Raw genomic sequence first — 27,463 nt, 5'->3', positions numbered from 1 at the left:
TTTCACTTTCTAGATAAGCAATCAACTTCATTTATTTTCACATCTGTGGCTGAAACAGAGGCTCATCTAACGGTGACAATGAAAAACTTAGTAAGCAAAGAGTGAATCTGGTTACAGTCCACATCTGGGTCTACTCCGAGGAGATAGGCCTATTTGTGTGTGACAGACTTCTTAGCCCAGGGGGCAGACTGAAGGGCACATTCCTGGGTTCTCCTCTTTCCTGCCTTGTCCTGACAACCAATCCTCAGGTACTTCAACTGCAGTTAAATGCATGGTTTCTCTCAGGAGCCTTCAATGGACCAAGTTTCTCCACACACTGAAACCTTCCCGGTTCGACTTAACTTTTCCACTGAGCGCATTTTATGTATCCACCCTTGAATCTTAAGCAAACAAACTCTAGAGCTGGCCTGGAGTTTTACCTAGTAGAGGATGGGTGCCGGGAAAGGAGACCAGAATGCACAGCTGAAACCCCCTGGTGTGTATGGGGCTGAGGATTAGGAGAACACCTACTTGCATCTTTCTGGCATGGCCCTACCCATTCCCTTTCACTGAGCTTCGTGGCTCTGGCCTCATTGGTATTTGAACCGTGTTCACAGCCTGACAAAGTTTGGGTCCCTGCTGGCTACAGTTCCTTGCAGAAAGGACTGTGGGCTCTATCTGCAGCATTTTAACCCACAGGTCTCTTTCATTAATAAGCTCTGTGTCCTCATTAAATCTTTGACTTAAAAAAAAAAAAGAATTTCTGATGTTATCTAGACCAACATCACACCTCATGTAGGAATCCCTTTCAAGCACACCCTGGCAAATGCTTAAATGCCTCCAGAAAAGGGAGCTCACCACCTAAAGATAGTACTTTGATTCTTCTCCCTCTTAATTAGGAGACCAAGGTGCAAACCAGAGCTGGGTCTCACACCAAGTCCCTAGTGGGTCAGCAGTGAAGCTGGAACCCTGGCTTTGGGAGCCCCAGAACCCCCACGTTTACGTGTGGTATGGGTCCAGATTCTAGCTAGAAAGCTCTTAATCCCAACATGCCAGGGTTCTGTTTGTCAGTTGTCTTGGTTTGTTCTATACTGGGACTTTTTCATCGCCTTCAGACTATAAATTACAGCAGCAGACTAGGTCTCACACCCATTTCTTAAGTCTCCCATGACCCCTGGTATTGTGAATGTCACAGAGCAGATGTTTCATAAATGCAATCATTCTAAAGAGCATGTTCAGACAGAACCTTCCCAGGAGCAAAGCTAGCTGGGCTAACACTTTCCTAGTGTGTTTAGGCAGAGCTAGGCTGGGTGAAGGTTGGGTTAGGTGATAAGGAAAAAATGGGTCTCTCTGTTATCATTTCATCAAGAAAGTGTTCTAAGTACTTGCAGACCTTGTTTCCAGGCATCTTGGAAAGATTCAGGGGAAACAGAGTATAGGAATAAACAGCTTTACTGCCCAAGACTTAGGGCTGTCTTTGTTTCCCACCTCAGGCTCCCAGCAAGAGTAACACAAACCGAGTTCCGTCAAGTTTCAACAAGAAATGTCTCTGCTCTGATTTAGGGGTCTTATGTGGCTTTGCCTGGATAGAAGCCAGAGATAGAGAATTCTGGCAGAAGAAATGTGTCACAAGTTTTATGATTTTTTTTTTTTTAATTTCTAGAGGCTCACTTTTTTCCTTTTACCAGCCTCATTTTGCAGATGAAAATTTGCAATTTCTAAAGGGAAAGGGAGTTATGTCTAACTGCAAAGCCACTGAGGAGTAGGACCACACTCAGATACTCTCCTCTGACCGAATGTCCCCGACAAAAGAACACATGGTAGCCAAGGTCCCTAAAAGCAGAACAAGCAGCAAGAGGCTGTCCTTGTCTGTATGTGGTGCTCAGCGCTCAGGGATCTACAGAGTTCCTCAATCTGCCCATTGCCACTGGGGAGAGTCAGAAGGGGTGAACATACACTCTGATGTTCAAGAAAGCTGCATTACAGCACCATCATCTCACAACTGAGGAAATGAAACCTGAGACCCACTGGCACTTTCTGAAGCTCCATAACGCTTCCGAAAAGTGATGTGATCTATTCTGCTGAGGACTGTCAAGAATACGAGACACCAGGAACGGAAAAATCAGCTTATTAGCTTGGAAATACGGGAAAATTTGATGTAAATGACTCCTTCTAAGAAACATGGTTCAGGCACAAATCTTAGGCTGTTCTGAAATTTCTCTGGGCTCTCTAGATTTTAAAGCTAGTGCTGAGAACACTGCTCCCACTTTTTTAACCAGGACTTCGACAAACGTTCCTAGCAGTTTAAATGCCAGTAAGAGCCTGAATTCTGCAAATCAAACTATGCAAAGAACTGTTCTCCTTAAGAAGCTTTTAAAGTCAAACTTCTTGCTCCCCCAATATTAACCAAAATGGATTAGAAGAATTAATCCAGGAAACCTAGGAAGGCAGTCTTGAGTTACCATTCCGGGAGAGGCAGCGCATGAGCAGAGGGGCAGACCTTAGCTCGTGCCAGGGAGAAGCAGTACCATGGCCCGAGGCTCCAGCACTCTCTTCTAACAACCATCTTACCATCAGGGAATTAATAAGGTTCAATTAAATATCCTCATGCCTCGTGATGGGCTTCGAGTTCTGGAGGCTCTTCCCATGCACCTGTCCCCACCTAGAGCCACAATCATTATCAACTTATCACCCTGTGATGGAGTAACAGGGGCCAAATCTTGCTTTCCAACCTCTCTGCAACCTTCTTATATAACTTCTGCTCAGGTAATACTTTTGTAAAGATCGGGATGCTGGGCTTCCTTCCAGGTCTTTCTGGGTTTCAAAATGTCGTGTTCTTGTGATGTTATGAAGTTCCAAAATTCCAGCAATGTCTCTAGTCAAGTGTCTAAGATCCCAAATTCCTCGCCGGGCCACATAGCGATTACCGCAGGGGGGGTGCAGGGACTCGCGGGCACAGGTAACCGGAGAACATAGATAACCATGAAAGGAGCGAGGTTTACAAAACCCCCCCTCCGCTCCCTTCCCCATACCACTGACCGGCCTCTAGCCCTTCGGTGTTAACGGCTAGGCCAGAGGTCTCGAGCCCAGGGAGGAGGGGCCCCGGGGGGTCAGGCGCATGTCCGGATGGGTCACCGTCGCCGCCGCAGCCTCCGCTGTGGCCCGACCGCAGGTGGTCCTTGAGCGTCTGCTTGTAGCGGAAGCTTCGGCCGCAGTAGGCGCAGGGGTAGGGCCGCTCGCCCGTGTGGATGCGCTGGTGCTTCATGAGGTGGTGCTTGCGGATGAAGCTCTTTCCGCAGTGCGCGCAGCTGAACGGCCGCTCGCCCGTGTGCAGCCGCCGGTGGTTGAGCAGGTGCTCCTTGCGCATGAAGCTCTTACTGCAGTCAGTGCACGGGTACGGACGCTCGCCCGTGTGGATCATCTGGTGGCGAATCAGGGCCGAGTGGCCATTGAAGTCAATGCCGCACTGGGGGCAGGAGAAAGGCCGCTCCTGCGCGTGCCCCCGCTGGTGGAGCAGGAGGCTGATTTTCAGGCTGAAGCTGCGGCCGCACTGCGCGCAGCGGAAGGGCCTCTCGCTCGCGTGAGCCCGCCGGTGGCTGGTGAGTCGGGCCTGGTCGGCGAAGCGCTTGGGGCAGTCGGGGCAGGGGAAGGGGCGCTCGGTGCTGTTGTGGACCCGGAGGTGGTAGGTGAGTCTTGACGGGTGCGTGAAAGTTCTGGCGCAGTGTGGGCAGGTGGGGGGTGTCTCGCTAGCATGGGGCTGGGAGCTGCCGCTGAGATCGGCCTGCTGGGGAAAGTGCTTCGGGCACTGGGCACAGGACAAGGGGGGCTCACCCGTGTGGCTACACTGGTGGGTCAGCAACATGTCTTGGCTGAGGCTCTTGCCACAGTGGTGGCAGGAGAATATCTGCTCCCCGGCTGGAGGTGGCAGGGGGTAGCTACCCAACTGAGTAAAAGTCACTTGGCCCTCAGAGGCTTCGGCCAGGTCAGTGGCTGGACGTCCAAAAGGCGCCATGGATGCGGACGGCTGGCTTTTGAAAGCCACATCTGAAAAAGTATCCTTTGCCGCTGGTGGTGGAGAAGAGAAGGTGACTGGAACCTCTGGGCACAAAGAGGCTCTGGCGAGGCTTTCGGCTTTGATGACAAGCTCTTCATCTGAAAGAAAGGACTCAGAGTCACACCTGTCAACAGCTGTCTCGTGGCAACTGCGGGTAATCCTACCCAGCTCCAGCAGACTGCACGGAGCTCTTAATTGGCTCAGATAGGAAGCTCAGTAGAGGTCTGAGATAATCATCAAGGCATGTATAGTCCCTGCAGCAAATCATCAGAGGGCTCGCCGCTGCACCTCTCCAATGCTCCCTGCTCGGAAAAGGAGACACCCCGGCCATCCACCTTTGCCAGCTCTCCTTTCCTTCGGTTTCTCCTCTGCTCCAGGACTTTGATTCTATTGCCTTTTGTGACAAGGCCTAAAATTACGCATTCACCCACTCCTACTCCCACCCAGTCTGCCAGATAAATCCTTCCTGTTAGCTCTCCGTACTTTCCCTGAAAATCGAGTCCGTGTTTCTGCCTCTGCTCTCTGCTCAGTCTGCCCTCCCTTTTGTAGCCTGCATCCCTTTCTTTCCATCTTCCCAAAGTATGCCCAACCTTGTCACACCAATCTTGCAGGGCCCAATTCTGGCTTCACAGCCTGCTGTGGGCCTTATCTAGACACCCAAACTAAAACTGACGTATGTTCTCCAAACTCCTCATTTCTTTTATAGAAGTCATCCGTCCCACTCACCCTGGAGACTTAACAGTAGGCACGCCCAGTACTGATGTGTGTGTGCCCGATATAAATATCCCGAGGAGCAGAAACGGCTATTTTTTATTTCTGTTTCCTAGAGTCTAAAAGAACATAGGGAATAGAAGATACTTAAAAATAGGTTGCATTAAGTAATATAAATGACTGGCTTCCTTCTGGCCTTGATGTTCTCTTCTACAATTCAGATGGCAAAATATAGATGGTGCTAAGGATCTTGGAAAGAAGCTGTTTGCTTCTTCTGCCACCACTGTCCTGAGGGAGAGCTCTTGGTTGACATTTGTGCCTCTCCAAGGACACTCTTGTCACTATGGCTAGTCTCCTCCCATTTTTGTTCTATCCTTTTCTAAATGATCCTCAAATGTTCTTCTGTCTTTCCCCATTCTCATACCTTTGGTCCCTCTGTGTGCACTTGTTTCTCGTCCTCTAACAAATCTACTTTGTCTTTATACTTAAAAGAGAGTGTTTTCTCACTTAAAATATATCTTAGTTTGATTTCATTTTCATCTCTAACTTATGTGAGCCTGTCTTTTCCCCCCTTTCCCCATTCTTCTTCCACTTCCTTGCCTCCATAACCCCCTCCTGTCCTTGGCTTCCTCTGTTGGTCCTGGCCTAAGCGGAGGCTGGGTGTGGGCATCTCTGATTCCTCACTCACCAGCATAGGCGCCCTTGTGCATGTCGCTCTCCTTGGTCTCCTGTGGGGCCCCAACCTGGGGCTCTTCCTCTTGTTTGATCCAAGACAGAATATCTGATGTTGAAATGCCAGGCTCTATTTGGGGGAAAAAGAGAATGGCCTTCAGGGCTCGACTCAGAAAGAGAAAATGATCACGTTGGCTTGTTGAACACTGTCTTGCCCAAATATTTATCTCTGATTACAAAACCAAAACTGAACCAGCCTTTAAAAAAAGGCATACATCTGAGAACCAGTTCAAAATGAAGCCAGATTTAATGTATTTTTACATGATATACTCAACTTCAGTGACTGTTTTCATTTTAAAACAAATCAGTTTTTATTTTGGAGAGGATGCCCTGACATGCATCTAGAATTAGCGGTGCCTTTCATTTTGTTAGCACTCTCACTTCCAGAATGTTTTTACTTTCTCTCACAGCTTTGTTTATGAAATAATGAAGCAGGGACTCTTTTCTCCATTTCAGTAGAGAGGGATTATTTTCTCCATTTCAGAGGTTAAATACATTGCCAGTAAGGAAGTATTTATGATGAAATGCCATATTATCAAAGGTCTGCTTTAAAATATAGCAGGAAAAAAGCAGAAGAAACCAAGATTGACCAAAAAAGTTTTTCTTAGATGTTAATTAAAAAACAAAGATATTCCCAGAATTACAAAGTCAGGTCCTTTTAAACACAGATCTGACTCCTTAGAAACATACTTTTCAGGTTCCCAATTCTGGGCTCTAAAAGATCATATTACTTCTGCCTATTAAATGATATAGCTCATTGTTTCCTGAACCCCCAGGAAAGGGGATAGCAGTCTTTGTGAGTCCCTCAGGCCTGGGGGGGGGGGGGGGGGGGGGGGGGGTGGTTCTTTTGGAAAGAAAAAAGAACAGCCTCTCAAGGCTTTGCACATAACATGGCTCATTTGGTCAGTGCAGAAACAGCTATGCGAGCTATCCCAGCCAAGGCCTAGGTAGCCTTTTTTTGACCTAAGAGGACAAGCTGGTAAGCTGACAAGGTGCGGAGAGTAAATTCAAATTGTACGCAGGTTCTGGTTTTATGTGTAGCAGATAGGCAGAACTCACTGGTTTTGCCCAATGCCTTTTAAATCAGTTAGAGACCACTGAAATCTAAAGGTGTGCCCAGAGCAGAAATATGAGGTTTGACAAGACTGAGGCCCGAAAGACTGGCAGGTTGTACGGTGAGACTGGGGAGACACAGGTTTGGGCACATGTGGCAGGTTGCCTTACCAACTCCTGACTTTAAACTACAGGATGAAATGTATTAAACATAGTCCAGCCTTTTCTTTCTTTTCTCCCAGATTTTATACTCACACATATATAAAGAGAAAAGCAGGAGGGGACAGACTGGGTTTGAGGAAGAGGGTCTTCTCGCAGATATCCAGAGGAGGAACTTTCTATTCATTAAAACTATGAGACTTTTAAAATGCATAATTGATTCTCTTCATTAATTTTCTGAATGAGTTAGTGCTCTAGAAACCTCCAAATGGCATTCAAATGATTTTTATTTATTTATTTATTTTTGGTTTAGCATTATGAACTCATAGAATGTTATCTATCTGATGAGTTTCAGTCCATTGCTCAAATTGTCCCTTCTTTGGCCAGCAGGAGCCTCTTCAGAGCAGCTCTGTCTTTTCACATCATCAAACATGTAGTTTCCTTCATTTCTGGGGTGACAGACTATCCCAGGTTCATCCTGTACATTTCCTGCTCCATGCACACAATCACTGATCTGAGAAATGGAATTTAGAGAATGCAATCTGGATGATAAGGATGCTAACTGCTCATAGGCTGTTGTTGCTTCTAGCTCCTTTCCATGGACAGAGCTATTAAAATACATATCTTTTAGAAAAAGTGTCGGGCGCCTGGGTGGCTCAGTCGTTAAGCGTCTGCCTTCGGCTCAGGTCATGATCCCAGGGTCCTGGGATCAAGTCCCACATTGGCTCCCTGCTCTGCGGGAAGCCTGCTTCTCCCTCTCCCACTCCCCCTGCTTGCGTTCCTGCTCTCGCTCTCTCTCTGTCAAATAAATAAATAAAATCTTTTAAAAAAAAAAAGTGTCATGAGTTTATATTAATATTTATTTTTATTTATTTATTTTTTTTAAGATTTTATTTATTTATTCATGAGAGACAGAGAGAGAGAGAGAGAGAAGCAGAGGGAGAAGCAGGCTCCCAAGGAGCAGGGAGCCCGATGCGGGACTCGATCCCAGGACCCTGGGATCATGACCTGAGCCGAAGGCAGACGCTTAACCATCTGAGCCACCCAGGCGCCCTATATTAATATTTATGATTCATATTTAAGATTATAGGGTTTTAATTAAGTCCTTTGATTTTACACTTGTATCTTTTCTCCCTAACCCTGAAAATTTTGGTTCCCGATGACATTAACATAATCTTTGCTTTATCTGAATACTTGTGTCAAAGTAATACCAGTATTATAAACAAAAATATGAACTCAATTTAAGATTATTTTGTGATACTTTTAGTCTTCAGGATCTATCCCTCTAGGGATATATAGTTAAAATATTGTTTTAGTCAGTTGGAAGAAATCTATTCTATGTATTTATGTTACATATATATCATACAGTAATTATTTCAGCCTGTGCCTGATTTTTAAAAATTTTGTTTTTTAAATTTTGTAAAATATTTATAAGGTTCCGAAATCAAAACTATAAAATAAGATACATTCAGAGAGGACTAGTTTCCATTTCACATCTATCTCTCCTTGTATAGGTAGCCATTCTTACTGGTTTTTGTTTCAATTTTCCATTGTTTCTTTGTAAAAATAGAAGCAAATATATATACATCTTCATGTTTTTTCTCTTTATATGGCATACTAATCAAACTATTCTGTATCCCAGTTTCTTGACAATATATTCTGGGCATGTGTATAGCAGTATAGAGATCTTTCTCCTTCCTTTTTATAGCTGTACTATGTAGTGGTACCATTGTTTATTCAAGAGTGCCCTATTGGGGCGCCTGGGTGGCTCAGTCGTTAAGCGTCTGCCTTCGGCTCAGGTCATGATCTCAGGGTCCTGGGATCGAGCCCCGCATCGGGCTCCCTGCTCAGTGGGAAGCCTGCTTCTCCCTCTCCGACTGCCCCTGCTTGTGTTCTCTCTCTCGCTGTGTCTCTCTGTCAAATAAATAAATAAAATCTTTAAAAAAAAAAAAAAAAAAGAGTGCCCTATTGATGGGTATTTGGATTCTTTCCAATCTTTTGTTACATTAGTCAGCAGCCAACCATAAAAGCTTTGGAGTGGTAAAAAAAACAACCCAGTTCTCCAGAAATGTAAATGGCTGTTGTTATTAGAACCCACTGGCTAAGTACATCTTCACTGAGCTTGGGAAATCCCAGGAAGCGAACCCTTCCTGTTGAATAATGATGCTGAAAGTTCCTCTGGTCATTTCACTAGATCAGTACAGCTAAGGAAATACTGATTTGATTAAATAATTGGGGCTTGGCACTACATCATAGGATGCACAGCCTACTGTAGTGTCTACTGTAATTTGGTGGGAGTGGTGGGAAGATAGCCTGAGGACCTTTTGGAAGTGAAATGAAAGGAGCAGGAGAACTTGAACACTGTGATGGCCTGATAGACACCTGCATGGGGACAGAATATGGCAACTGCTGGTCAGGCAGCCACGAGAGCTTTCAAAGCACATCCCTCACAGGCCTAAGGAACCCCAACAGTGGATACTTACAGAAGCACAGAACGAAAGTAAAATCATGGGTTCCTACCAGCAGCAGGCTTTGGAGAAAGCCAGAGAACAGAGAAAAACTGAATACTAATCAGACAGGAGGAAATGGAAAAATGCTGAGGTTCTAGATTTGAGAGGAAGTTAAAAATAGAAAAGCTGAGGGGCGCCTGGGTGGCTCAGTCAGTTAGGCGGCTGACTCTTGATTTTGGCTCAGGTCATGACCTCAGGGTCATGAGATCAAGCCTTGCGTAGGGCTCTGCACTCAGCAGGGAGTCTGCTTGAGATTTTCTCCCTCTGCCCCTTCCCCTGCTCGAGCTTTCTCTCTAAAATAAATAAAAATCTTAAAAAAAAAAAAATAGAAAAGCTGATCACAATAAAATATAAAAATTTAATGTCTACACTGGTTGAATGTCATTTTAACTATGAGGAAATCTGATTTTGTGTGTGTGTGTCTGTGTATGTTTTAAACAGGCAAGGACCCATGCTGTCTGAAAAGAAGCTGGAACCTTGAGGTTCTGGGATATGTACAAAGGTATAAATCGAGCTAAAATGGTGCTGACTGGACTTTTTAAGCAGACAACAAACAATACTTAACACATGAAACAACCAATGGTAAAAATATAAAAACTTTCTTTTGAAATTTTCTGTGAAACAGGTGTGGGACTAAAACATTGCCAGGTGAATGTGGTAAGTATTTGTGTAGTAAGTTAAAACCTCAAAGTTCTGTCATCCCTAGGATGATTCTTGTTCTCAAATAGGATAAACTAAAATAAAAGGATTATCATATTGGGATATGCCTTAATCACTGGCTTTGTTTAGGAAAAGATGGCCTTGCTGGACCAGAGTGAACAGACGCAGATAAGGGATCATGGAAATGCACATGAAACAATGACCCCGAAGTCTCCCCACAACTGCAAGATTTAGAAATGAATTTGCTTTACTTCCGGGTCATTCTACAATCTTGGCGTGAGTTCATGGCTTCTGAACCAGAAAAAAAGACAAAGATAATGGACTTTCAGTAATTATTCCATTTGAACTTCCTATGTCAAGTTTTTCTCCAAAGAATTCTAAAAACTTGGTAGTTCAATATTCAAACTATAAGTGACCAAATAGTGGCCCCACACACAGCTGGTCTGCATGAGGCCCTGGTGATACAGTTAAAGAATTCCAGAAAATCTCAAGATTATATTTTTTTGTGTTCTCCCATTCACTACTATTCTCCACTAATTGTATGCAATTTTATCTAAGACAGTAGGCATCAATGACTATTCCCTAGGGAGATATAATTTTCTTTCCCTTCATCGGATTCAGATGATGGGGATAGAGACAGAATGTAAAATTAATTCCAAGATATTTGGACATAAAAGGAAAGGGGTGTCACATGGTACCATTACTATCCTCAAATCCATTCTACCCATTCTACCTATATATTTAATTATAATGCACAGGTCTTCTAAAGCTCCAGAATGAAATATGATAATAAATTATGGGCTTTATGTTATAAGAAATATGGATAAAATCCAAATGTATTTTAGAAAATTAAGGTTTCTAAAATTATATCAATATTCCAACATAAACACACCAGTCTAACAACAAATTACACAGTATGTGAAAATTGATTTTTAAAACTACGATGTTTTAGAGAAGCTGCTTGCTGAAAAGCAAAAAAAAAAAAAAAAATTGATTCTTTGCATATAGAAACTACTTTTTTTTTTTAATTTTGTGTCTTGCCTTTTTTCCTTCCTATTATTATTTTTTTTTAAGATTCTATTTATCTATTTGACAGAGAGAGAGAGACAGCGAGAGAGGAAACACAAGCAGGGGGAGTGGGAGAGGGAGAAGCAGGCTTCCTGCTGAGCAGGGAGCCCGACGCGGGGCTCCATCCCAGGACCCTGGGATCATGACCTGAGCGGAAAGCAGATGCTTAATGACTGAGCCACCCAAGCGCCCCTAGAAATTATTAAAAAAAAAAAAAAAAACTGTAAATGGAGAATAATCTATCAAAAAGACATTTTATTAGTTACATCACTAAAGTGGCCTAGAATTAGTACCTCTGCCTCATATTTGTGTGGAACAATCTGTTACGAGCCCAGGTCGCCTGGGTGGCTCAGTCGGTGAAGCATCTGCCTTTGGCTCGGGTCATGATCTCAGGGTCCTGGGATCGAGTACTGCATCGGACTCTCTGCTCAGCGGGGAGCCTGCTTCTCCCTCTCTCTCTGCTCCTCCCCCTGCTCGTGCTCTCTCTCTGTCTCAAATAAATAAATAAAATCTTAAAAAAAAAAATCTGTTATGAGCCCTAATAAGCAGACAGTTTATTACTATTCTCCACTGAAAGGAATCAGGATTTTTCGTGTGATAGGAGAAAGAAAATCTGGCTGCCTATTCTCAGAAGGGCCTGCCTGCAAGGTTTACATCCCTATGCTGATAGAAAACTTCCCCTCAATGTTAGGAGTGCTTCACCAGGCCTAAATTGTTTGTGTAGTGTAGTTGATGCTGAACATTTGTCTTCTTTCCGGGAGTCTAGAATTTTGGTATGTGTGAGGCAGAGGATGCCTACGTGACCAGCTCACAGTGAAAGCCCTGGATGCTGATTCTCTAATGAGTTTCTCTGGGAGACAACACTCTGCACATGTTGTCACAACTCACTGCTGGAGGAACAGCATGTGTCCTGTGAGACTCTACTGCAAGAGCACTCTGGAAGGTTGCCGCCAGTCCCCTCCAGACTTTGCCCTGTGCGCTTTTTATCTCTGCTGGTTTGCTCTGTGTCCTTTTGCTGTAATAAACCTTAACCCTAAACATGACTTTATGCTGAATCCTGTGTGTCCTCCTAGTAAGGGACCGAACCGGGGGGTTGCGCTGGGGACCAACACAGCCTAGAGCATGTACATATATATATATATATATATATTTTTTGAAGATTTATTTATTTGAGAGAGAGAGAAGGAGTATGACAGGGGGAGGGGCAGAGAAAGAGGGGAAAGCAGGTTTCCTGCTGAGCACAGAGCCCAACTTGGGGCTCGATCCCAGGACCCCGAGATCATAACCTAAGCCGAAGTCAGACACAACCAACTAAGCCACCCAGGTGCCCCTGGAGCATATTTTTAAAGAAAACCAGTACTGAGGCACCTGGGTAGCACAATCTGTTAAGTGTCTGACTCTTGATTTCAGCTCAGGTCGTGATTTCAGGGTCATGAGATGGAGCCCTTGTCAGGCTCCAGGCTCAGTGGGGAGTCTGCTTGAGATTCTCTCCCTCTCCCTCTACCCCTGCCCCCACACTCACACACGCGCTCTCTCGCTCTCAAATAAATAAATAAATCTTAAAAAAAAAAAAAATAGGGTTGCCTGGGTGCCTCAGTCAGTTAAGCATCTGACTCTTGATTTTGGCCCAGGTGGTGATCTTGGAGTCATGGGATTGAGCCCTGCACTGGGCTTCTTTCTCAGAACAAAGTCTGCTTGCCCCTCTCCCTCTGCTCCTCCCCCTGCTCACTCTCTCTCAAATAAATAAAATCTTTATTTTTATTTATTTTTAAAGATTTTATTTTATTTATTTGACAGAGAGAATGTGAGAGAGGGAACACAAGGAGGGGGAGTGGGAGAGGGAGAAGCAGGCTCCCCGCAGAGCAGGGAGCCCGATGCAGGACTGGATCCCAGGACCCCGGGATCATGACCTGAGCCGAAGGCAGACGCTTAACGACAAGCCACCCAGGTGCCCCTGCTTGTTTTAATTTTATGTAAACATGTATTAACATATTTGGTTGACCACCCACAAATGGAGTCTTAAAAAACCATGGTAAAAATGAACTGACAAGATGGCAGCGAAATGAAACTTTCATATACTATTACAAAACCAAGTTACTTACATCTCTGCCATTTGTCCCCAAAAATAAAATGACACACTGATTTATACTAGCTGAAAACTATGTCAGATAACTAATAATGTAAACTAAGGAGTAATTTCCTTCTTTTTTTTTTTTTAAAGATTTTATTTATTTATTTGAGAGAGAGAGACAGCGAGAGAGGGAACATAAACAGGGGGAGTGGGAGAGGGAGAAGCAGGCTTCCTGCCGAGCAGCAAGCCTGATGCAGGACTTGATCCCAGGACCCTGAGATCATGACCTGAGCCGAAGGCAGACACTTAACTGACTGAGCCACGCAGGCCCCCCTAAGGAGTAACTTCCAATAATTACTGTAATCAAGTCACCCAACTTTTTGATATGATTTTAGATTTATTATTTATATCCCTGATATAAAGTTAATCAAATTCAATCTGTTACATTGCTTAATACAATCACCCATAGATTCTTTTTTTTTTTTTTTAATTTTATTTATTCGTTAGACAGAGAAAGAGAGCATAAGCAAGGGGAGTGGCAGGCAGAGGGAGAGGAAGAAGCAGACTCCGCGCTGAGCAGGGAGCCCGACGCGGGGCTCAATCCCAGGACCCTGGGATCATGACCTGAGCCGAAGGCAGACACTTAACTGACTGAGACGTCCCTCACCCACACATTCTTAAAAAATAATATGTGTGGGGGTGCTTCTCCCTCTCCCTCTGCCGCTCTCCCCGCTTGTGCTCTCTTTCAAATAATAAATTTTAAAAAATCTTAAAAAAAAAATGTGTGGCAGATACATGCATTCCTCCAAAGTCAGAGAATGTTAAGATCTGAAAGGTTCATTGTATGTAAAATTTACCTCAAAAGAAAAAAATAGTGAACTCTAGGTTAATGATATTCATACTGAACTACTAATGGGGAAATGTATTAAAATCTTTATTGATTTGGAAATACAATGAAAAGAGGATGGATTGACAGGGATGCAGAGATGGATAAATACGTGCTAACGGAGTAAAATATTAGTGGTAGAATCCAGGTAGTAGGTGTCTAGGTGTTCACTGTAAAATTATTTCAACTTTTCTGTTTGGAAATTTTCATAATAAAATGTTAGAAAAAAATATGGGAGAGGGGGTATGGGAGAGGGGGTAGGTTGTAAGAAAAGTTCATCTAATAGAGATGTCTGAAGGATGAACTTTCTGTGAGCTTTCTATCCAGCAAAGAACAAAATGATGAGCTTTTTCTGAGAGGAGAGGTAGGACTTCAGAGAAAATACAACTGGACTTGGGTGAGCAGTCTTTCCCGCACAATATGAAGCAGCTACCAACCAAATAAACGAGGGAGAGTTCGTTAATGCTGGCTGGCTCCCAAACCAGGCAAAATCCGCTTGGCCCAGGTGGACATCCTCTGCTGGTTCAGTGCGTCTCCGAGGGACCGTGTGGACTCCCAGCCCACCCCCAGCATTTCTGAACAATCAGGTGTACACTCACTGAAGCCACTTCCCCTCATATGAGCATAATTGCTTCCCCTGCCATCTAAGGATATGTTTGTTTTGTTAAATAATTAAGTCTCAGAACTTTGTCACGGAATACCATTAACAGCCCTCAGATTTGTGGTACTGACGGAAGAAGGCAAAGGACCAGTAATCTCTAAGTACTCTCTCCTAGCTGCTTCAGCATGGAGAGGCTCTGGAAGCCCCAAGCCCTGCTTACTCAGTTCTGAGCAGGAAACTGTCTCTGACCAGGAAAGGGAGACAAGGAATGGATAATCTCTTCTGCTACTTACCTTCACTGGGGTCTGTGGGAATCTCACTTTCCTCTGGTCCTGCCTGCTCCTCTGTATTATGTTCTCCTTCCGGCTGAATCTGAGATAAGACATCAGGTTGATTCATGGCATAATCTAGGAGAGGAAGAAGGGAAAGGGGGGATGACCAAGAGATCAATGAGGATGACAACGAACTGCCATTAAGGCTGAGCTATAGGCTTTGAGGTCCATGGTCCCAGAGGATTCATTTCAGAATCTCTACCACTCGGCCCCATCTATTCACCTCCTGTACGGACGCTATCTCTTCGGAAAGCATGTAAGAGGAGAGGTAACGTGTGGGAAGGTACACATGCCTCGTTAGCACTGCTCGCCTGCTACTTTCACTGAGGGACAGGGACAGTGTGCCTCAAGGTGGAGAACAAGGCCCTTTCAAGGTGAAGGACGCCCATGGAAACCACCCTGCCGGCCCAGCCAGAACTCTGAGCTGCATTCTCCGTCCTGCAAATTGGCAGAAGGAGAGATTATGATTTTCCATTTAGCAAGGGCAAACTGGAAATCTTTGGTTTGCGATCAGAATGTGAAGTGTGTGAGGACAGAGTGAAAATGAGAACTGCTGGAGGACAAGGGCCTGTACAAAGTCCCCTTAGTGCTGCGGTCACCTCATTCAAAAGGTGACAGCGTGGCCTCACCCATGGAGATGAGAGACTCGTAGTTGCCCTTCATGATATTCTTGTAAAGTTCCTTTTGCCATTCTTCTAATTTTTCCCACTCTGGAGTGGAAAAGTAGATGGAGATATCATCAAATGTCACAGGCACCTGAAATTATAATCACACTGGGGTTAGTCCCTCCTGCTGCAATTCAGTCATTCTGTTTATCTGAGTACCTACTTGTCACAAAAAACTGTGAGTTGCTGGAAGGACAGAGGAAAAAGTTAAGGCACAGATCCAACCTCCAGGAGTTGAAGATGTTTTCAGGGAGAATGGTAATAAACTTTAGGGCTCCAAGTTTTGAGAGGTTGGAGGATATTACTTGTAAACAGTTCCTCATAGATAGGCACCAATGCCAAGCAGTATTTAATTCACATAATACAACATATTCTGAATATCCACTAAGTACAAGGCTTATCCAATTATTAAGATTATAAAAAAAAATGGTTTCTGCCCAAAATAAGCACATAATTATACTCAAATTAAAGACATGGACCAGAAATTTTGGATACCAAGCTATAATGGGGCTGGGATGAGTCTAGAAGAGGTGGGGCTCTGGCTAGTCCTAAAAGACAGACAGGCTTGATGGGAACAGGAGAACATGTAAGCACAGAAGACTGGAGAGTACTTTCGGAGGAGAATTCTGAAGGTGGCCTAGTTGGAATTCAGGCTTCGTGTAGAGAATGGTCATATGCAGAACACAATCCCCCGCCCCTCCAGCATAGTTTTGTCTAAAGCTAGGTACTTTCCCCTGGGTAAAAACTAGAAGGTTCTTCTGTAAAGAAATACAAGAGTTGCCTCCCCAGGTACCTAGTATGGACACCATCACCTAGTAGAACGCTCTCCTCATTCTGGTTTTTAGCTGCTCATCATCATAAGGCTAGCTCAACCTCCTATCACTGGACAGCTTTCTATAGTTAAACTCTTAAATAAGAGCTAAGCACTAAGTCTCAATGACCAGTTAGAAAAGACTGCCACACGAACAATAAAGACTGAAATGAGGGAGGAGGGATGCCTGGGTGGCTCAGTTGGTTAAACGTCTGCCTTCAGCTCATGTCATGATCCCAGGGTCCTGGGATCGAGTCTTGCATTGGGCTCCTTGCTCAGCGGGAAGCCTGCTTCTCCCTCTGCCTACTGCTCCCCCTGCTTGGGCGCTCTCTCTCTGACAAATAAATAAAATATTTTAAAAAATAAAATAAAATGAGGGAGGAAAATGTGTAAAGAACAAAAATACCTAGGCAACATAATTTAAAAAACAAAACCATACCACCACCAACTCCTAATTAGTATCCCACAAAGATTTAAGAGATATAACACCACCCATAAAATAAAACAGGATGCTATGAAAAAAGAAAAATCAGAGAGCAAGAAAGACTCTTGGTAACTACTACTACACACACACACACACACACACACACACACACAAAGAAAAATCAGAGAACAAGAAAGACTCTTGGTAACTACTACTACTACACACACACACACACACACACACACACTCTTTTTCCCAAAATTAAAAAATTCATACTCGGGGCACCTGGGTGGCTCAGTCAGGTAAGTGTCTGCCTTTGGTTCAGGTCATGATCCCAGGGTCCTGGGATCGAGTCCCACATCAGGCTCCTTGCTCATAGGGAGCCTGCTTCTCCCTCTCCCTATGCTGCTCCCCCTGCTTGTTCTCACTCTCTTAAATAAAATCTTTAAAAAAAAAAATACATACTCATCTTCATAAACTTAACATACCCATTGAGAAACAAAGGTCTATACAAGACTATGAGGTAACTGGCTTTATTTTCCAATTGCTTCATTTGTGGAATTTCTTTTGCCTCCAACTAGAAATTTTGTTCTTAGGGACTAGAACTATAATTATTCATTTTACACTTTGCTCAGCATCTAAAGCCAGGGTGGGGACAAATGTAGATACTCAATAGCATATTTTCTTTTTTTTTTAAAGGTTTTATTTATTTATTTGACAGAGAGAGACAGAGCAAGAGAAGGAACACAATCGGGGGGGTGGGAGAGGGAGAAGCAGGCCTCCTGCCGAGCTGGGAGCCCGATGTGGGGCTCGATCCCAAGACCCTGGGATCATGACCTGAGCCGAAGGCAGACGCTTAAGAGCCACCCAGGTGCCCAGGACCAGAGTTTTTGATGAGCTTCTCAGTGAGACACAGAGGACGGGCATGCACTGGGGCCCAGGGTGTGTGAGGAAGCTGCAGCTCTGCGACCACGCACAGGAGGGACTACAGTTGAGGAATCCAGAGAATTCCAAGCTCAAAGCTGGCAGAGACACGGAGTAGGAATAAAAGTGATTATAGACTGCAGTTTGAAGGTCTGTCTTCGGAACAGCAGGCCCTCCATGGTCCTCTCAGCAGACCTGGCAGAGCGACTAAGCAGCAGCGTTGACCCCAAAGCTGACACCAAAGACATCACCTCTAAGGAAATGGAACAGCCTCCCTGGAGACGGCATGCGGTCCCAGGGTGGGTGTTGACAACACAACACTGCCTTACTCCTGGCCTCTGGGTGGCCCCTGCACTCCCTATTTGCTCCTTGCCACAGCACCTCAAAGTGAAGCCCACCTAGATCTAGCATCAATGGAGACAGCTCTCTCCTGTAAAGGAAAGATCTTTTGGCTAAACAGACTCACATGGGGGCGCCTGGGTGGCTCAGTCGGTTAAGCATCTGTCTTCGACGCAGGTCATGATCTCAGGGTCCTGGGATCGAGCCCCATGTCAGGCTCCTTGCTCAGCAGGGAGCCTGCTTCTCCTTCTCCCTACCCCCCACCCCTGCGCTCCTGCTCTCTCTCTCTCTCAAATAAATAAATATTTTTTAAAAATCGTAAAATAAATACAACATAATAGTTACCATTTTACCTATGTTTTTTTAAATCTTTTTTTTTTTAAGATTTATTTATTTATTTATTTGACAGAGAAAGAGACAGCGAGAGAGGGAACACAAGCAGGGGGAGTGGGAGAGGGAGAAGCAGACCTCCCGCTGAGCAAGGAGCCCGATGCGGGACTCGATCCCAGGACCCTGGGATCATGACCTGAGCTGAAGGCAGACGCTTAACGACTGAGCCACCCAGGCGCCCCATTTTAGCTATGTTTAATACAGTTTAGCGGCATAAAGTCCATTCACATTACCGTGTGACCATCACCACTGTCCATCTCCAGAACATCCCAAACTGAAACTCTGTCCCCATGAAACACTCACCCCAGCCTCTTGCCCCAGCCCCTGGCGCCCACCATTCTGCTTTCTGTCTCTGTAAATTTGACTATTCTGGGGACCTCATATAAGTGAAATCTTTGTCCTCTCGTGACTGGCTTATTTCACTCAGCATAACACCTTCCAGGTTCACCCATGTTAGAGTGTGTCAGCATTTCCTTTTTAAGGCTGAATAATATTCCGTTTCTCTCAGAACTTTAAGGGCATTCGTCCTTTGTTTCGTAACATCAAATGCCATTGATGAAAACCTTAGGGCCAACTCAATTCCAAATTAATATTTCGGTATTCCAAAGAAACACCAAATCCATTTGTAAGAAGTCTGTTTTCTTCTTTCTGGAAGTTTTCATCTTCCATTTGTACTTGTTTTTCTAAAAGGTGTTGAGGTTGTGTCTGAGGTAGGTCTTTTAATATTTGTGTCAGAACCTTGGTATGAGCTTTCAGTCAGAAAATGGGTGTCTTTCCAGCTCTGGGACCTTTTCTTCCATAATTCTATTTTTATAATATTTCATCCCCATTTCTCTTTTTCTTGCTGGAAAGATGGATCATCTTTGTCTCTAACTTGCCCTTCTTGTTATTCACCTTTTTAGAGTTCCCTGACCTTTCTTTCCAGCCTTTCTCATTTTTATTTTAACAATTTAATTTTCAAGAATATTTATTTCTAGCTCCTTTTTTGAAGCAGCCTGAATTTTTTCAAATGGATGCAATATCTGAATTTCTCTGGGAATACGTATTAGAGGCTTGTCTGTTAGTTCACTGTTTGTGTTTTTTTTCTTCCAGGATTGTAGTTTGTAGTAGTTTCTTCTAGTTTGTAGTGTTTGTTCATCCTGGTGCTGTAATTTTTTTTTTAATACTGAATAATGCTAGGTTATATATTCATAAGTGAAGGATTTGACTGATTAATAGGTTAACTTTAGGAAGCTGGCCTGTTTTCTCTGCCACCATGTGAATCTGTTTAAAAGGGTTTTTAAAAAAGATTTTATTTATTTGAGAGAGAGAGAGAGAGCATGCATGAGTGGGGGGGGAGGGGCAGAGGGAGAGGGAGAAGCAGACTCCCCACTAAGCAGGGAGCCTGATGTGGGACTGGATCCCAGGACCCTGGGATCATGACCTGAGCTGAAGGCAGACGCTTAACCAACTGAGCCACCCAGGTGCCCCAATTTTACCACAATTTTAAAAACTGAAACTAATAAGAAAACTGTGGGAAAATTATTCTGAACTTGGCCCTCAAAAGTAAGGACAGAATAAGAGCATTTTCTTTTTTTTTTTTTTTAAAGATTTTATTTATTTTTATTTGAGAGAGAGAGAATGAGAGAGAGGGAGTACATGAGAGCGGGGAGGGTCAGAGGGAGAAGCAGACTCCCCACTGAGCAGGGAGCCCGATGCGGGACTCGATCCAGGGACTCCAGGATCATGACCTGAGCCAAAGGCAGTCGCTTAACCGACTGAGCCACCCAGGCACCCAAATAAGAGCATTTTCAACAAAGTCACAAATTTACTTCCCATATTTAAAGCTAGTAAATCTTCAGTATATTCTAATTTCAAGAAGAAATCTTTAAGAAAAATCACATTTTATATATGATTTTGGAGTTTAAGATGGAGAATTTACTTTTTTATTTTTTTTAAGAATTTATTTATTTGGGGAGGGAGGGGCAGAGGGACATTTAAACTCCTGGGGCGCCTGGGTGGTGCATGACCTGGGCCAAAACTGAGTCGTGTACCACCCAGGCACCCCAGGAGTTTAAATGCACCCCAAGAATTTAAATGTTATCCATTTATCCAGGTAAGATAATGGATACACACTTTAATTTACCTTTTCTGCTAATCTTATGGCAAATATTAAGTCTAAATTATCCCACAGAACTCCGAGAGAGGCTGCAGACACACAAGTGAAACATACTGGGGAAGGTTCTCTGTCAGATGTGGACTAATGTCCCTCCCTGTGATCCTGGACAGAGATGTCGGTCACTGTTCTCTCTTCCCACTCACTCTTCAACCTGCCCCCTTTCAGATTTCTATCCCCCACCCCCACCCCCCGACACACATGCATGGGGCCAAGAGAACTCTGGGCAAGGTCACTGGCTAGGTCTGTGTTGCCAAATCATACTCTGTCCTCATCTTTCTAGATCTCTCAGTAACATGCAACCCAAACAACAACTCTCTCCTTCAATGCCTTTTCTCCTTGTCCTCTGACCCCACATACTTTCCCATCTTGTTCCCACCTCACTGGCCACTCCTTTTCAGCCTCCTTTGCTGGCCCTGCCTGCTCCTGGAGCATGATCCTTGGACTCTTCCTCCTGCTTCTCTACTTTCTCTCCTGAGGCAATGACTTCCAGTCTCATGACTTACAATATGATCTGTGCACCAGTGACTGCCAGATACTTCTCATCTTTGAGCTGCAGAGACCACTTAACATCTCTCCTAAATGTGTCACGGGCATCTCAAACCTAATACTGCCAAAAGAGAAGTCCTCATTCCTTCCCACTCCTCAAGACATTCCCTATCTCAGTAAATGCCACCACCATCCATCTGGTTCTTCAAGCCAAAAGCCTAACAGTCAGTAAATCTAAGGTGGGTAAGAGCATATGCTCTGGAGCCAACTGGGTTATGATACCACTCTATTATTTGTATTCCCAAACTATATGATCTTGAGCGAGTTAGGGTTCTTTTTTTTTTTTTTTTAAGTTTATTTTAAAGATTTTATTTATTTATTTGGCAGAGAGAGAGAGAACACAAGCAGGGGGAGTGGCAGGCAGAGGACAGGGAAAAGCAGCCCAACGTGGGGCTCGATCTTAGGCCCCTGGGATCATGACCTGAGCTGAAGGCAGCCGCTTAACCGACTAAGCCACCCTGGCGCCCTTAGGGTTCTTATGAAAATAACCAGTTGTTCTAAGTGTGTTATCATACAGTAAATTTACAATGATCATTGTTCTTCGTTCCTCATTCCCTAATTCCCATCAGTGACTCCTACCCATCAATTCCACCCAACGTCCTGAATCTGTCCACTGTCCGTCTCCTCCACTGCTACCCTCACCCAAGCCACTCTCATCCCTCCCACTGTTACAGCTGCCTACTGGTTCTCCCTGCTTCTGTTCTTACCACCTGGACCAGTCCTCCACAAAGCAGCCAAAGCAATTCGTTCAAAATATAAACCAGACAGAACTCCTCTGCTTAAAACCTTCCATTTCTTTCCATTACACCCAAGATAAAACCAATTCCTTACCTTGGTCTCCAGACCCCTATATCAGTGACTCACAGCCCCAATTGCATATCAGACTCCACTGTGGAGCTGTAAGAATTATTAACGTTGGGGCGCCTGGGTGGCTGTCAGTTAAGCGTCTGCCTTCAGCTCAGTTCATGATCCCAGAGTTCCGGGATCGAGCCCTGCATCGGGCTCCCTGATCAGCAGGGAGTCTGCTTTTCCCTCACCCCCGCTACCCCCGCCTCATGCTTGCATGCTCTCTCTGAAATAAATAAATAAAATCTTAAAAAAAAAAAAATTATTATTAATGTTTAGACCCCATCTGGGACCCACTAAGTCAGAATCTCTAGCCCTGATGTCCACCAAAATGTAAAAAGTCAGGGCTGAAAAACACTGCCCTGAATGACCTGCCCCCTACCCACTTCTCCAGGCATATGCCTATCTCTTCACCGCACACCAGCTAATGGGCCTTTCCCCTTGCCCTGAGTGCTGCATGTTTGTTTGTGTCTTCAGGACTTTGCACTGGGCATTCTCTCCGCCTAGAAAGCTCTTCCTCAGATCTTCTCACAGCTGGGTCCTTCCTGTCATTCAGTCTCAGCCTAAATATTAGCACCTTTATGATAGCTTCTCTGAAATCCCATCTAAAATAAATCACCAAATAGCACTTTTATTTTTATCTACACACTTACATGAATTTATTTTGTATGTTTATATTTATTATCTTTCTTTCTCCACTAAAATTTAAGCTCCAGGGAAGCTTGTATGAACTGTTCAATGCTGTGCCTTCGGGATATAGATATGGAGCAAACAGTATGTGCCCAAGGAAACTAGATGCCTCAAGGCTGTATTCCATAGCTTAGGAAGGATGTTTATCTTCTTTTGGTTCATGGGCTACTCCCTGCAGCAGAGCTGGTCCCTAGCACCACAGCACACTTCTGTAAAGGATGCTGAGGGACAGGAACATGTCAATCCTGGATCTACAGAGCCCCAAACCCTTCTATTAACCCTTTACTCTACAGCTCTTCCTTTGTCCTCCTCTTTTTCTCCAGAACTACCAAAAGATTCAAACAGGCTGATTTAAATGATATTTAATTTAGTTTCCACACCAAGATTGAAGCAAGCAGGTTAACAAAGAAAAAAGTGACTCAGAGGCAAAGGATAGGAAAAAGCATAAGAGAAAAAAATCTATCTGCCAGGTAGTCAACTTTGAACTGGAGTTTTCCATTCTTAAGTTTGACACTTCAAATCATTGCTAAATTGAACATGAAATGCTTCCCAAATGGATAAACAAAAAAATACCTTCATCTTTCCTTTAGCCTGATTGGCCAACACTATCCCTTCCTCCTCATCTAAGGACTAGTGGCACCACTTTCCAGCCAGAAGGGAGGGCATTACCTTTGGGAGATCTCCTTTAATGCCCGGGGGCAGCCGCAGGATCCAGAAGTTCCTGTTCCTCAGCAGGTTCTCCAAGTTCTCCAGTCGCCTCTGCAGCAGCCCGTATTCCTGCAGCAGGGTCCCCAGCACGGCCCACTTGCCCTCCAGCTGGTTCCCAAGATCAGCCACTGTCTTTTCACAGCTGGCTAGCTTCTTCTCTGCTGTCCCCGTCCGTCCTTCTAGGTGTAGGAGTCGCCGGCTGTGGACCTCCACCTTTCTCTCTATCGCCTGCACGGCTGCCACCACGGTCCACAAGGAGATGGCTGCGGTCTGCAGGTGCGCCTCATTTGCTGCTGGGGGCGCAGGAAGAGGAAGGGGCTGCAGGGATGTAAGGCATTCAGAGTCCCATTCAGAAGTCTATATGCAGTGGAGAGATGAGACAAGACATTGAGTGTTGGAAGGAGCCCTAATCCAAACTAAAATCAAAGCAGGACTGGTTAACTGGTTAACCAGCTGAGATGACTCTAAATATAGTTTTCATACTGCCTGCATAAGCTTCATCTTTGTGGAGCTCATCAGGATCAAAAGCCAAGAGAAATTGCTTTGGTGGTTCAGAGATGAATTAAGTAAGACAGTGAATGAGTGAAACTGGATAGAGAACCAACCTGGCATATTCCCTGGGATGCTAGGCCCTAGAGCCAACTGTCCAGGGGCTCAGGTTGCTGCTGTACCCTCTATTTCTGGAAAAGGCCTAAAGTGCATCAGATCTTTCCAGGTTTCACTGAACTCACTGCCCTCTGATAAACCCTTTAATGACATATGCTCTGGCCCTGTCCACCACCCTGCTTACAAACCACCACCACACCATTCAGTAATAGTTAATTAAAGCTGAGAATGTTGAGTATGGAGAAAACATGATGGCTACTGTCAAATATTTGATGGCTATAAAACAGAAGGCAGAACAGACTTGTTTAATATTATACTGCGTTTACTCCAGAGGGCAGAACTAGAACCAACACGGAATTTTCAGGCAGGCAAACCCTGGCCTATATAAATAATTTTTGAAACTAGATCTCTCCAAGAAAATAACAGGCTGCCTCGTCGCTGAAAATGCTGCGAAACAAAAAGTGTATTAAAAAAAATTCTGACAACAAATAGGAGGTTGGACCAGAATGACCTCTACAAAGCCTTCCAACTCCATGAATCTGATAATGCCCTCCCTGGCCACAACCTCTCATCTCTCCAGCTCACCCGCTATACTTGCTCTTCAATCCTACTAAACCCCTCACCATGCCCACCATGCCTTTTGCTCCTGGCTTACTAGCCTGTTCCAGGCTTTGTTTTCTTCCTCAGTTGATCATTTCAACCACCTTCAACCCCTTTCTGTCTCTCTGCCTCACCAGCTCCAGCTTTGAATCTGTCTAATTGTTCTTCCTCTCTTCCTATAAGCAAGCTGGTAAACCCTACTTAAAGGAAGTCACACAACAGGGAAAACTGGCATCACCACACACCAATGGTTTCTAAGCAAAGCAGGAACTCAGTGCTGCCTGGTGTCCACCCCCCCTCCCCCCAGTGCTTCTCTTCCCATTCCATAAAGTGGCCACTACAAACCCCCAGCACACTCCTTAAACTTTTAGTACAGCGCTTCTCAAAGTAATGTGCATAAGAATCATCTGGAGGGGCACCTGGGTGGCTCAGTTGGTTAAGCGACTGCCTTCGGCTCAGGTCATGATCCTGGAGTCCCGGGATCGAGTCCCGCATCGGGCTCCCTGCTCAGCGGGGAGTCTGCTTCTCCCTCTGACCCTCCCCCCTCTCATGCTCTCTCTCTCTCATTCTCTCTCTCAAATAAATGAATAAAATCTTTAAAAAAAAAAAAAGAATCATCTGGAGATCTTGTTAAAATGCAGACTTTGATTCAGTAGGTCTGGGAGGAAAATTGCAATCCTGCATTTTGATGCTGATGTTGCTGGTGCTGGTGCAAGGAGCATGCGTGGAGCACTAAGACTCTTGTCCACTGCCGGCCCCCTCAATCTCAGGGGACAACATGGCCTCCTACTTTGAGAAAAAAAATTAGAGTAATGAGACTGAAACTCTCTCAACTTTCTCCTTTTTTTCCACACCCCTTGCCACCTCAAATTCATCAGTAGCTTAACCCATGCTTTCTCCCTTCCCACAGCAAAAAGTTTGATCCTATTTAAAACTAATCTCTCCACTTAGGCTCTGAATGTCAACTCCTGCCACATTTTTAGGGACATTGTTCTTTTCTCTTTTTTATGGTATTTCAGTCTCTCCTGATTCTTCTCTGTAAGAAAGACCTGCACTATTCAATATGGTAGCCACATATGGCTACTGAGCACTTGAAATGTGGTTATTTTGATTGGGATGTGCCATAAGTATAAAATACACACCAGATTTTGCACACTCAGTATGGGAAAAAAAATGTACAACTTCATTAAATTCTTAATATTGGTTATGCACTGAAATATTTTGTATGCATTGGGTTAAATAAAATATATTAAAATTAATTTCATCGATTTGTTACTTTTTGAATGTGATTACTAGAAAATTTAAAGTTAAATTTGTAGTTTCCATAATATTTCTTAGATAGGATTGGCATTAGAGACAGGATCATCTCTACCACATTAAAAAAAACAAACTCGGAAAAAGGAAAATAGGTCTCAGGATAGAAACAGCATTCCCCGCTGCCCTACTCCCTACCCCACTGCTACTGTTCCCTCTTTTCCTTCCCTTCTCACTTTCCAGCACTCAATTGCCCATTCTGGCCCCTGACCCATAAAACGGCTCTCCTTGGGGTGCCCAAAGGCTTCTTCGCTGACAAACCCAAAGCATGTTTCAATCCTGTTACTGGACCCGTCCCCATTGGTCCTACGTGGCTCTCGTGCGCAGGGACTCTCTTGGTCATCTCTGCAGCTATAGCAACTGGGAGAGGGCTTGGCACGCTGCGGGCCTGCGGTAAACACCCGCGGAATGAATAAACACATGCAAGCTTATCCCATCCTCGGAACCCGCACCAGTCCGTCATTCAGCAGTCCTGACCGAGGGCCTCCTGCGTGGCGGGCACTGTCAGATACCGGGCCCTGGGGATCCCTGGGCTCACGCAGTCCCTCCTCCCGCCTCGCTGTTACCGTCACCGCCGCATCTGCGGCTGTGCGAGGCTCAGGTGGACTGCATCGAAGGTGATTTTGTGCGGACGGCTCCCGGAGCCGAGAACCGCTGATGCAAAACCCAAACCGAGCGAACTGCCCTAAGTCTGGCGGGCTGCAGGGGGCTGACACCAAGCGGGAGGAGCCCCTCTCCACTCATTCCTCTTTCATTAGCGGAAGAGGCGCTCTCCGCCACAAACGTCCAAATGGGAAGGGGGAGCCCTGGGCCTCGCACCCGAGGCGCGGGGACTTCGCGATGGGGGAGGGGACGCGCCCTCCCAGCCCCGAGCTCGGCGTCGGCGTCCCACCCGGAGCCTCAGGCCCCTCCCCGCCGGCGGGACCCCGGGAGCGCCCGGCGCCTGACAGGCCAGGCGTCCCGTTCTGCTCCCCTCCCTCGGGTCCGCGGCGCAGAGCCCTAGGCGCCACACCGTCCCGGGCTCGCAGCGCTCGGCGCGCGGGCCGCCCTTACCGGAGCCGGGGCCGCCTCGGCCATGGCCCTGCGCTGTGTCCGGCCCGGCCCGGAGTCGCCGGAGTCGCTGCCGCCGCCGCCGCGCGGTCCCACGCAGGCCGGCCCCTGGCCTCTCCGCAGGCGGCGCCCGCCCGGCCCTGCCTTCCCTGCCTGGGCTCGCGCGGCTGCTTGGGGCGCGGGGACTCAGCGGAGGCACGGCGGCCGGCGGGTGAAGCTGGGTGGCGGGCAGGCTCAGCGGCGCTCGGCCCGCAGCGGCCCCTCAGCTGGCGCTTTGTGGGCACCGAGCGCACCCTGGGAACGGCTTCGGCCTAGACGCGCCGCAGGCCCGCGCCGCCCGCGCAGCGCGCCCCCTGCCGGCCCCGGCGGCCACTTCCGCCCCGGCGGTGGTTGTGCGGCGCCGGAGGGTTGTTTTCTCCTTACCCCTGGAGGCTTTAACAGAGAAGAGCTCAGGGCCCAGCCCCGAACCAGGGCTCTTTCTGGGGGAGCGCTTTCTTCTTGAAGGCCCAGTGAGCAGGCACCGCCCGAAGGGAGGCGCTCCGGCGGGAGGGCAGCCCAACTTGGAAAGGCGGCAAT

At 45.7% G+C, this 27,463-nt stretch overlaps 1 protein-coding gene across 1 annotated transcript; it reads right to left on the bottom strand.

Moving 5' to 3' along the window:
• Positions 1–26,939, bottom strand: ZNF398 (zinc finger protein 398). The gene is made up of 6 exons (XM_021692883.2): positions 26,891–26,939; positions 23,279–23,674; positions 15,446–15,572; positions 14,778–14,891; positions 5,433–5,546; positions 1–4,131 (listed from the first exon to the last, which is right to left on the bottom strand). The coding sequence occupies exons 1-6, from the start codon at positions 26,912–26,914 to the stop codon at positions 2,978–2,980; spliced, it is 1,929 nt and encodes a 642-aa protein (XP_021548558.1). The 5' UTR covers positions 26,915–26,939; the 3' UTR covers positions 1–2,977.
• Positions 26,940–27,463: the final 524 nt, after the last annotated feature.

The sequence above is a fragment of the Neomonachus schauinslandi genome, chromosome 12 (genome assembly GCF_002201575.2).
Source record: "Neomonachus schauinslandi chromosome 12, ASM220157v2, whole genome shotgun sequence".
Lineage (NCBI taxonomy): Eukaryota > Metazoa > Chordata > Mammalia > Carnivora > Phocidae > Neomonachus > Neomonachus schauinslandi.
This window is presented reverse-complemented; position numbering and strand designations above follow the sequence as displayed.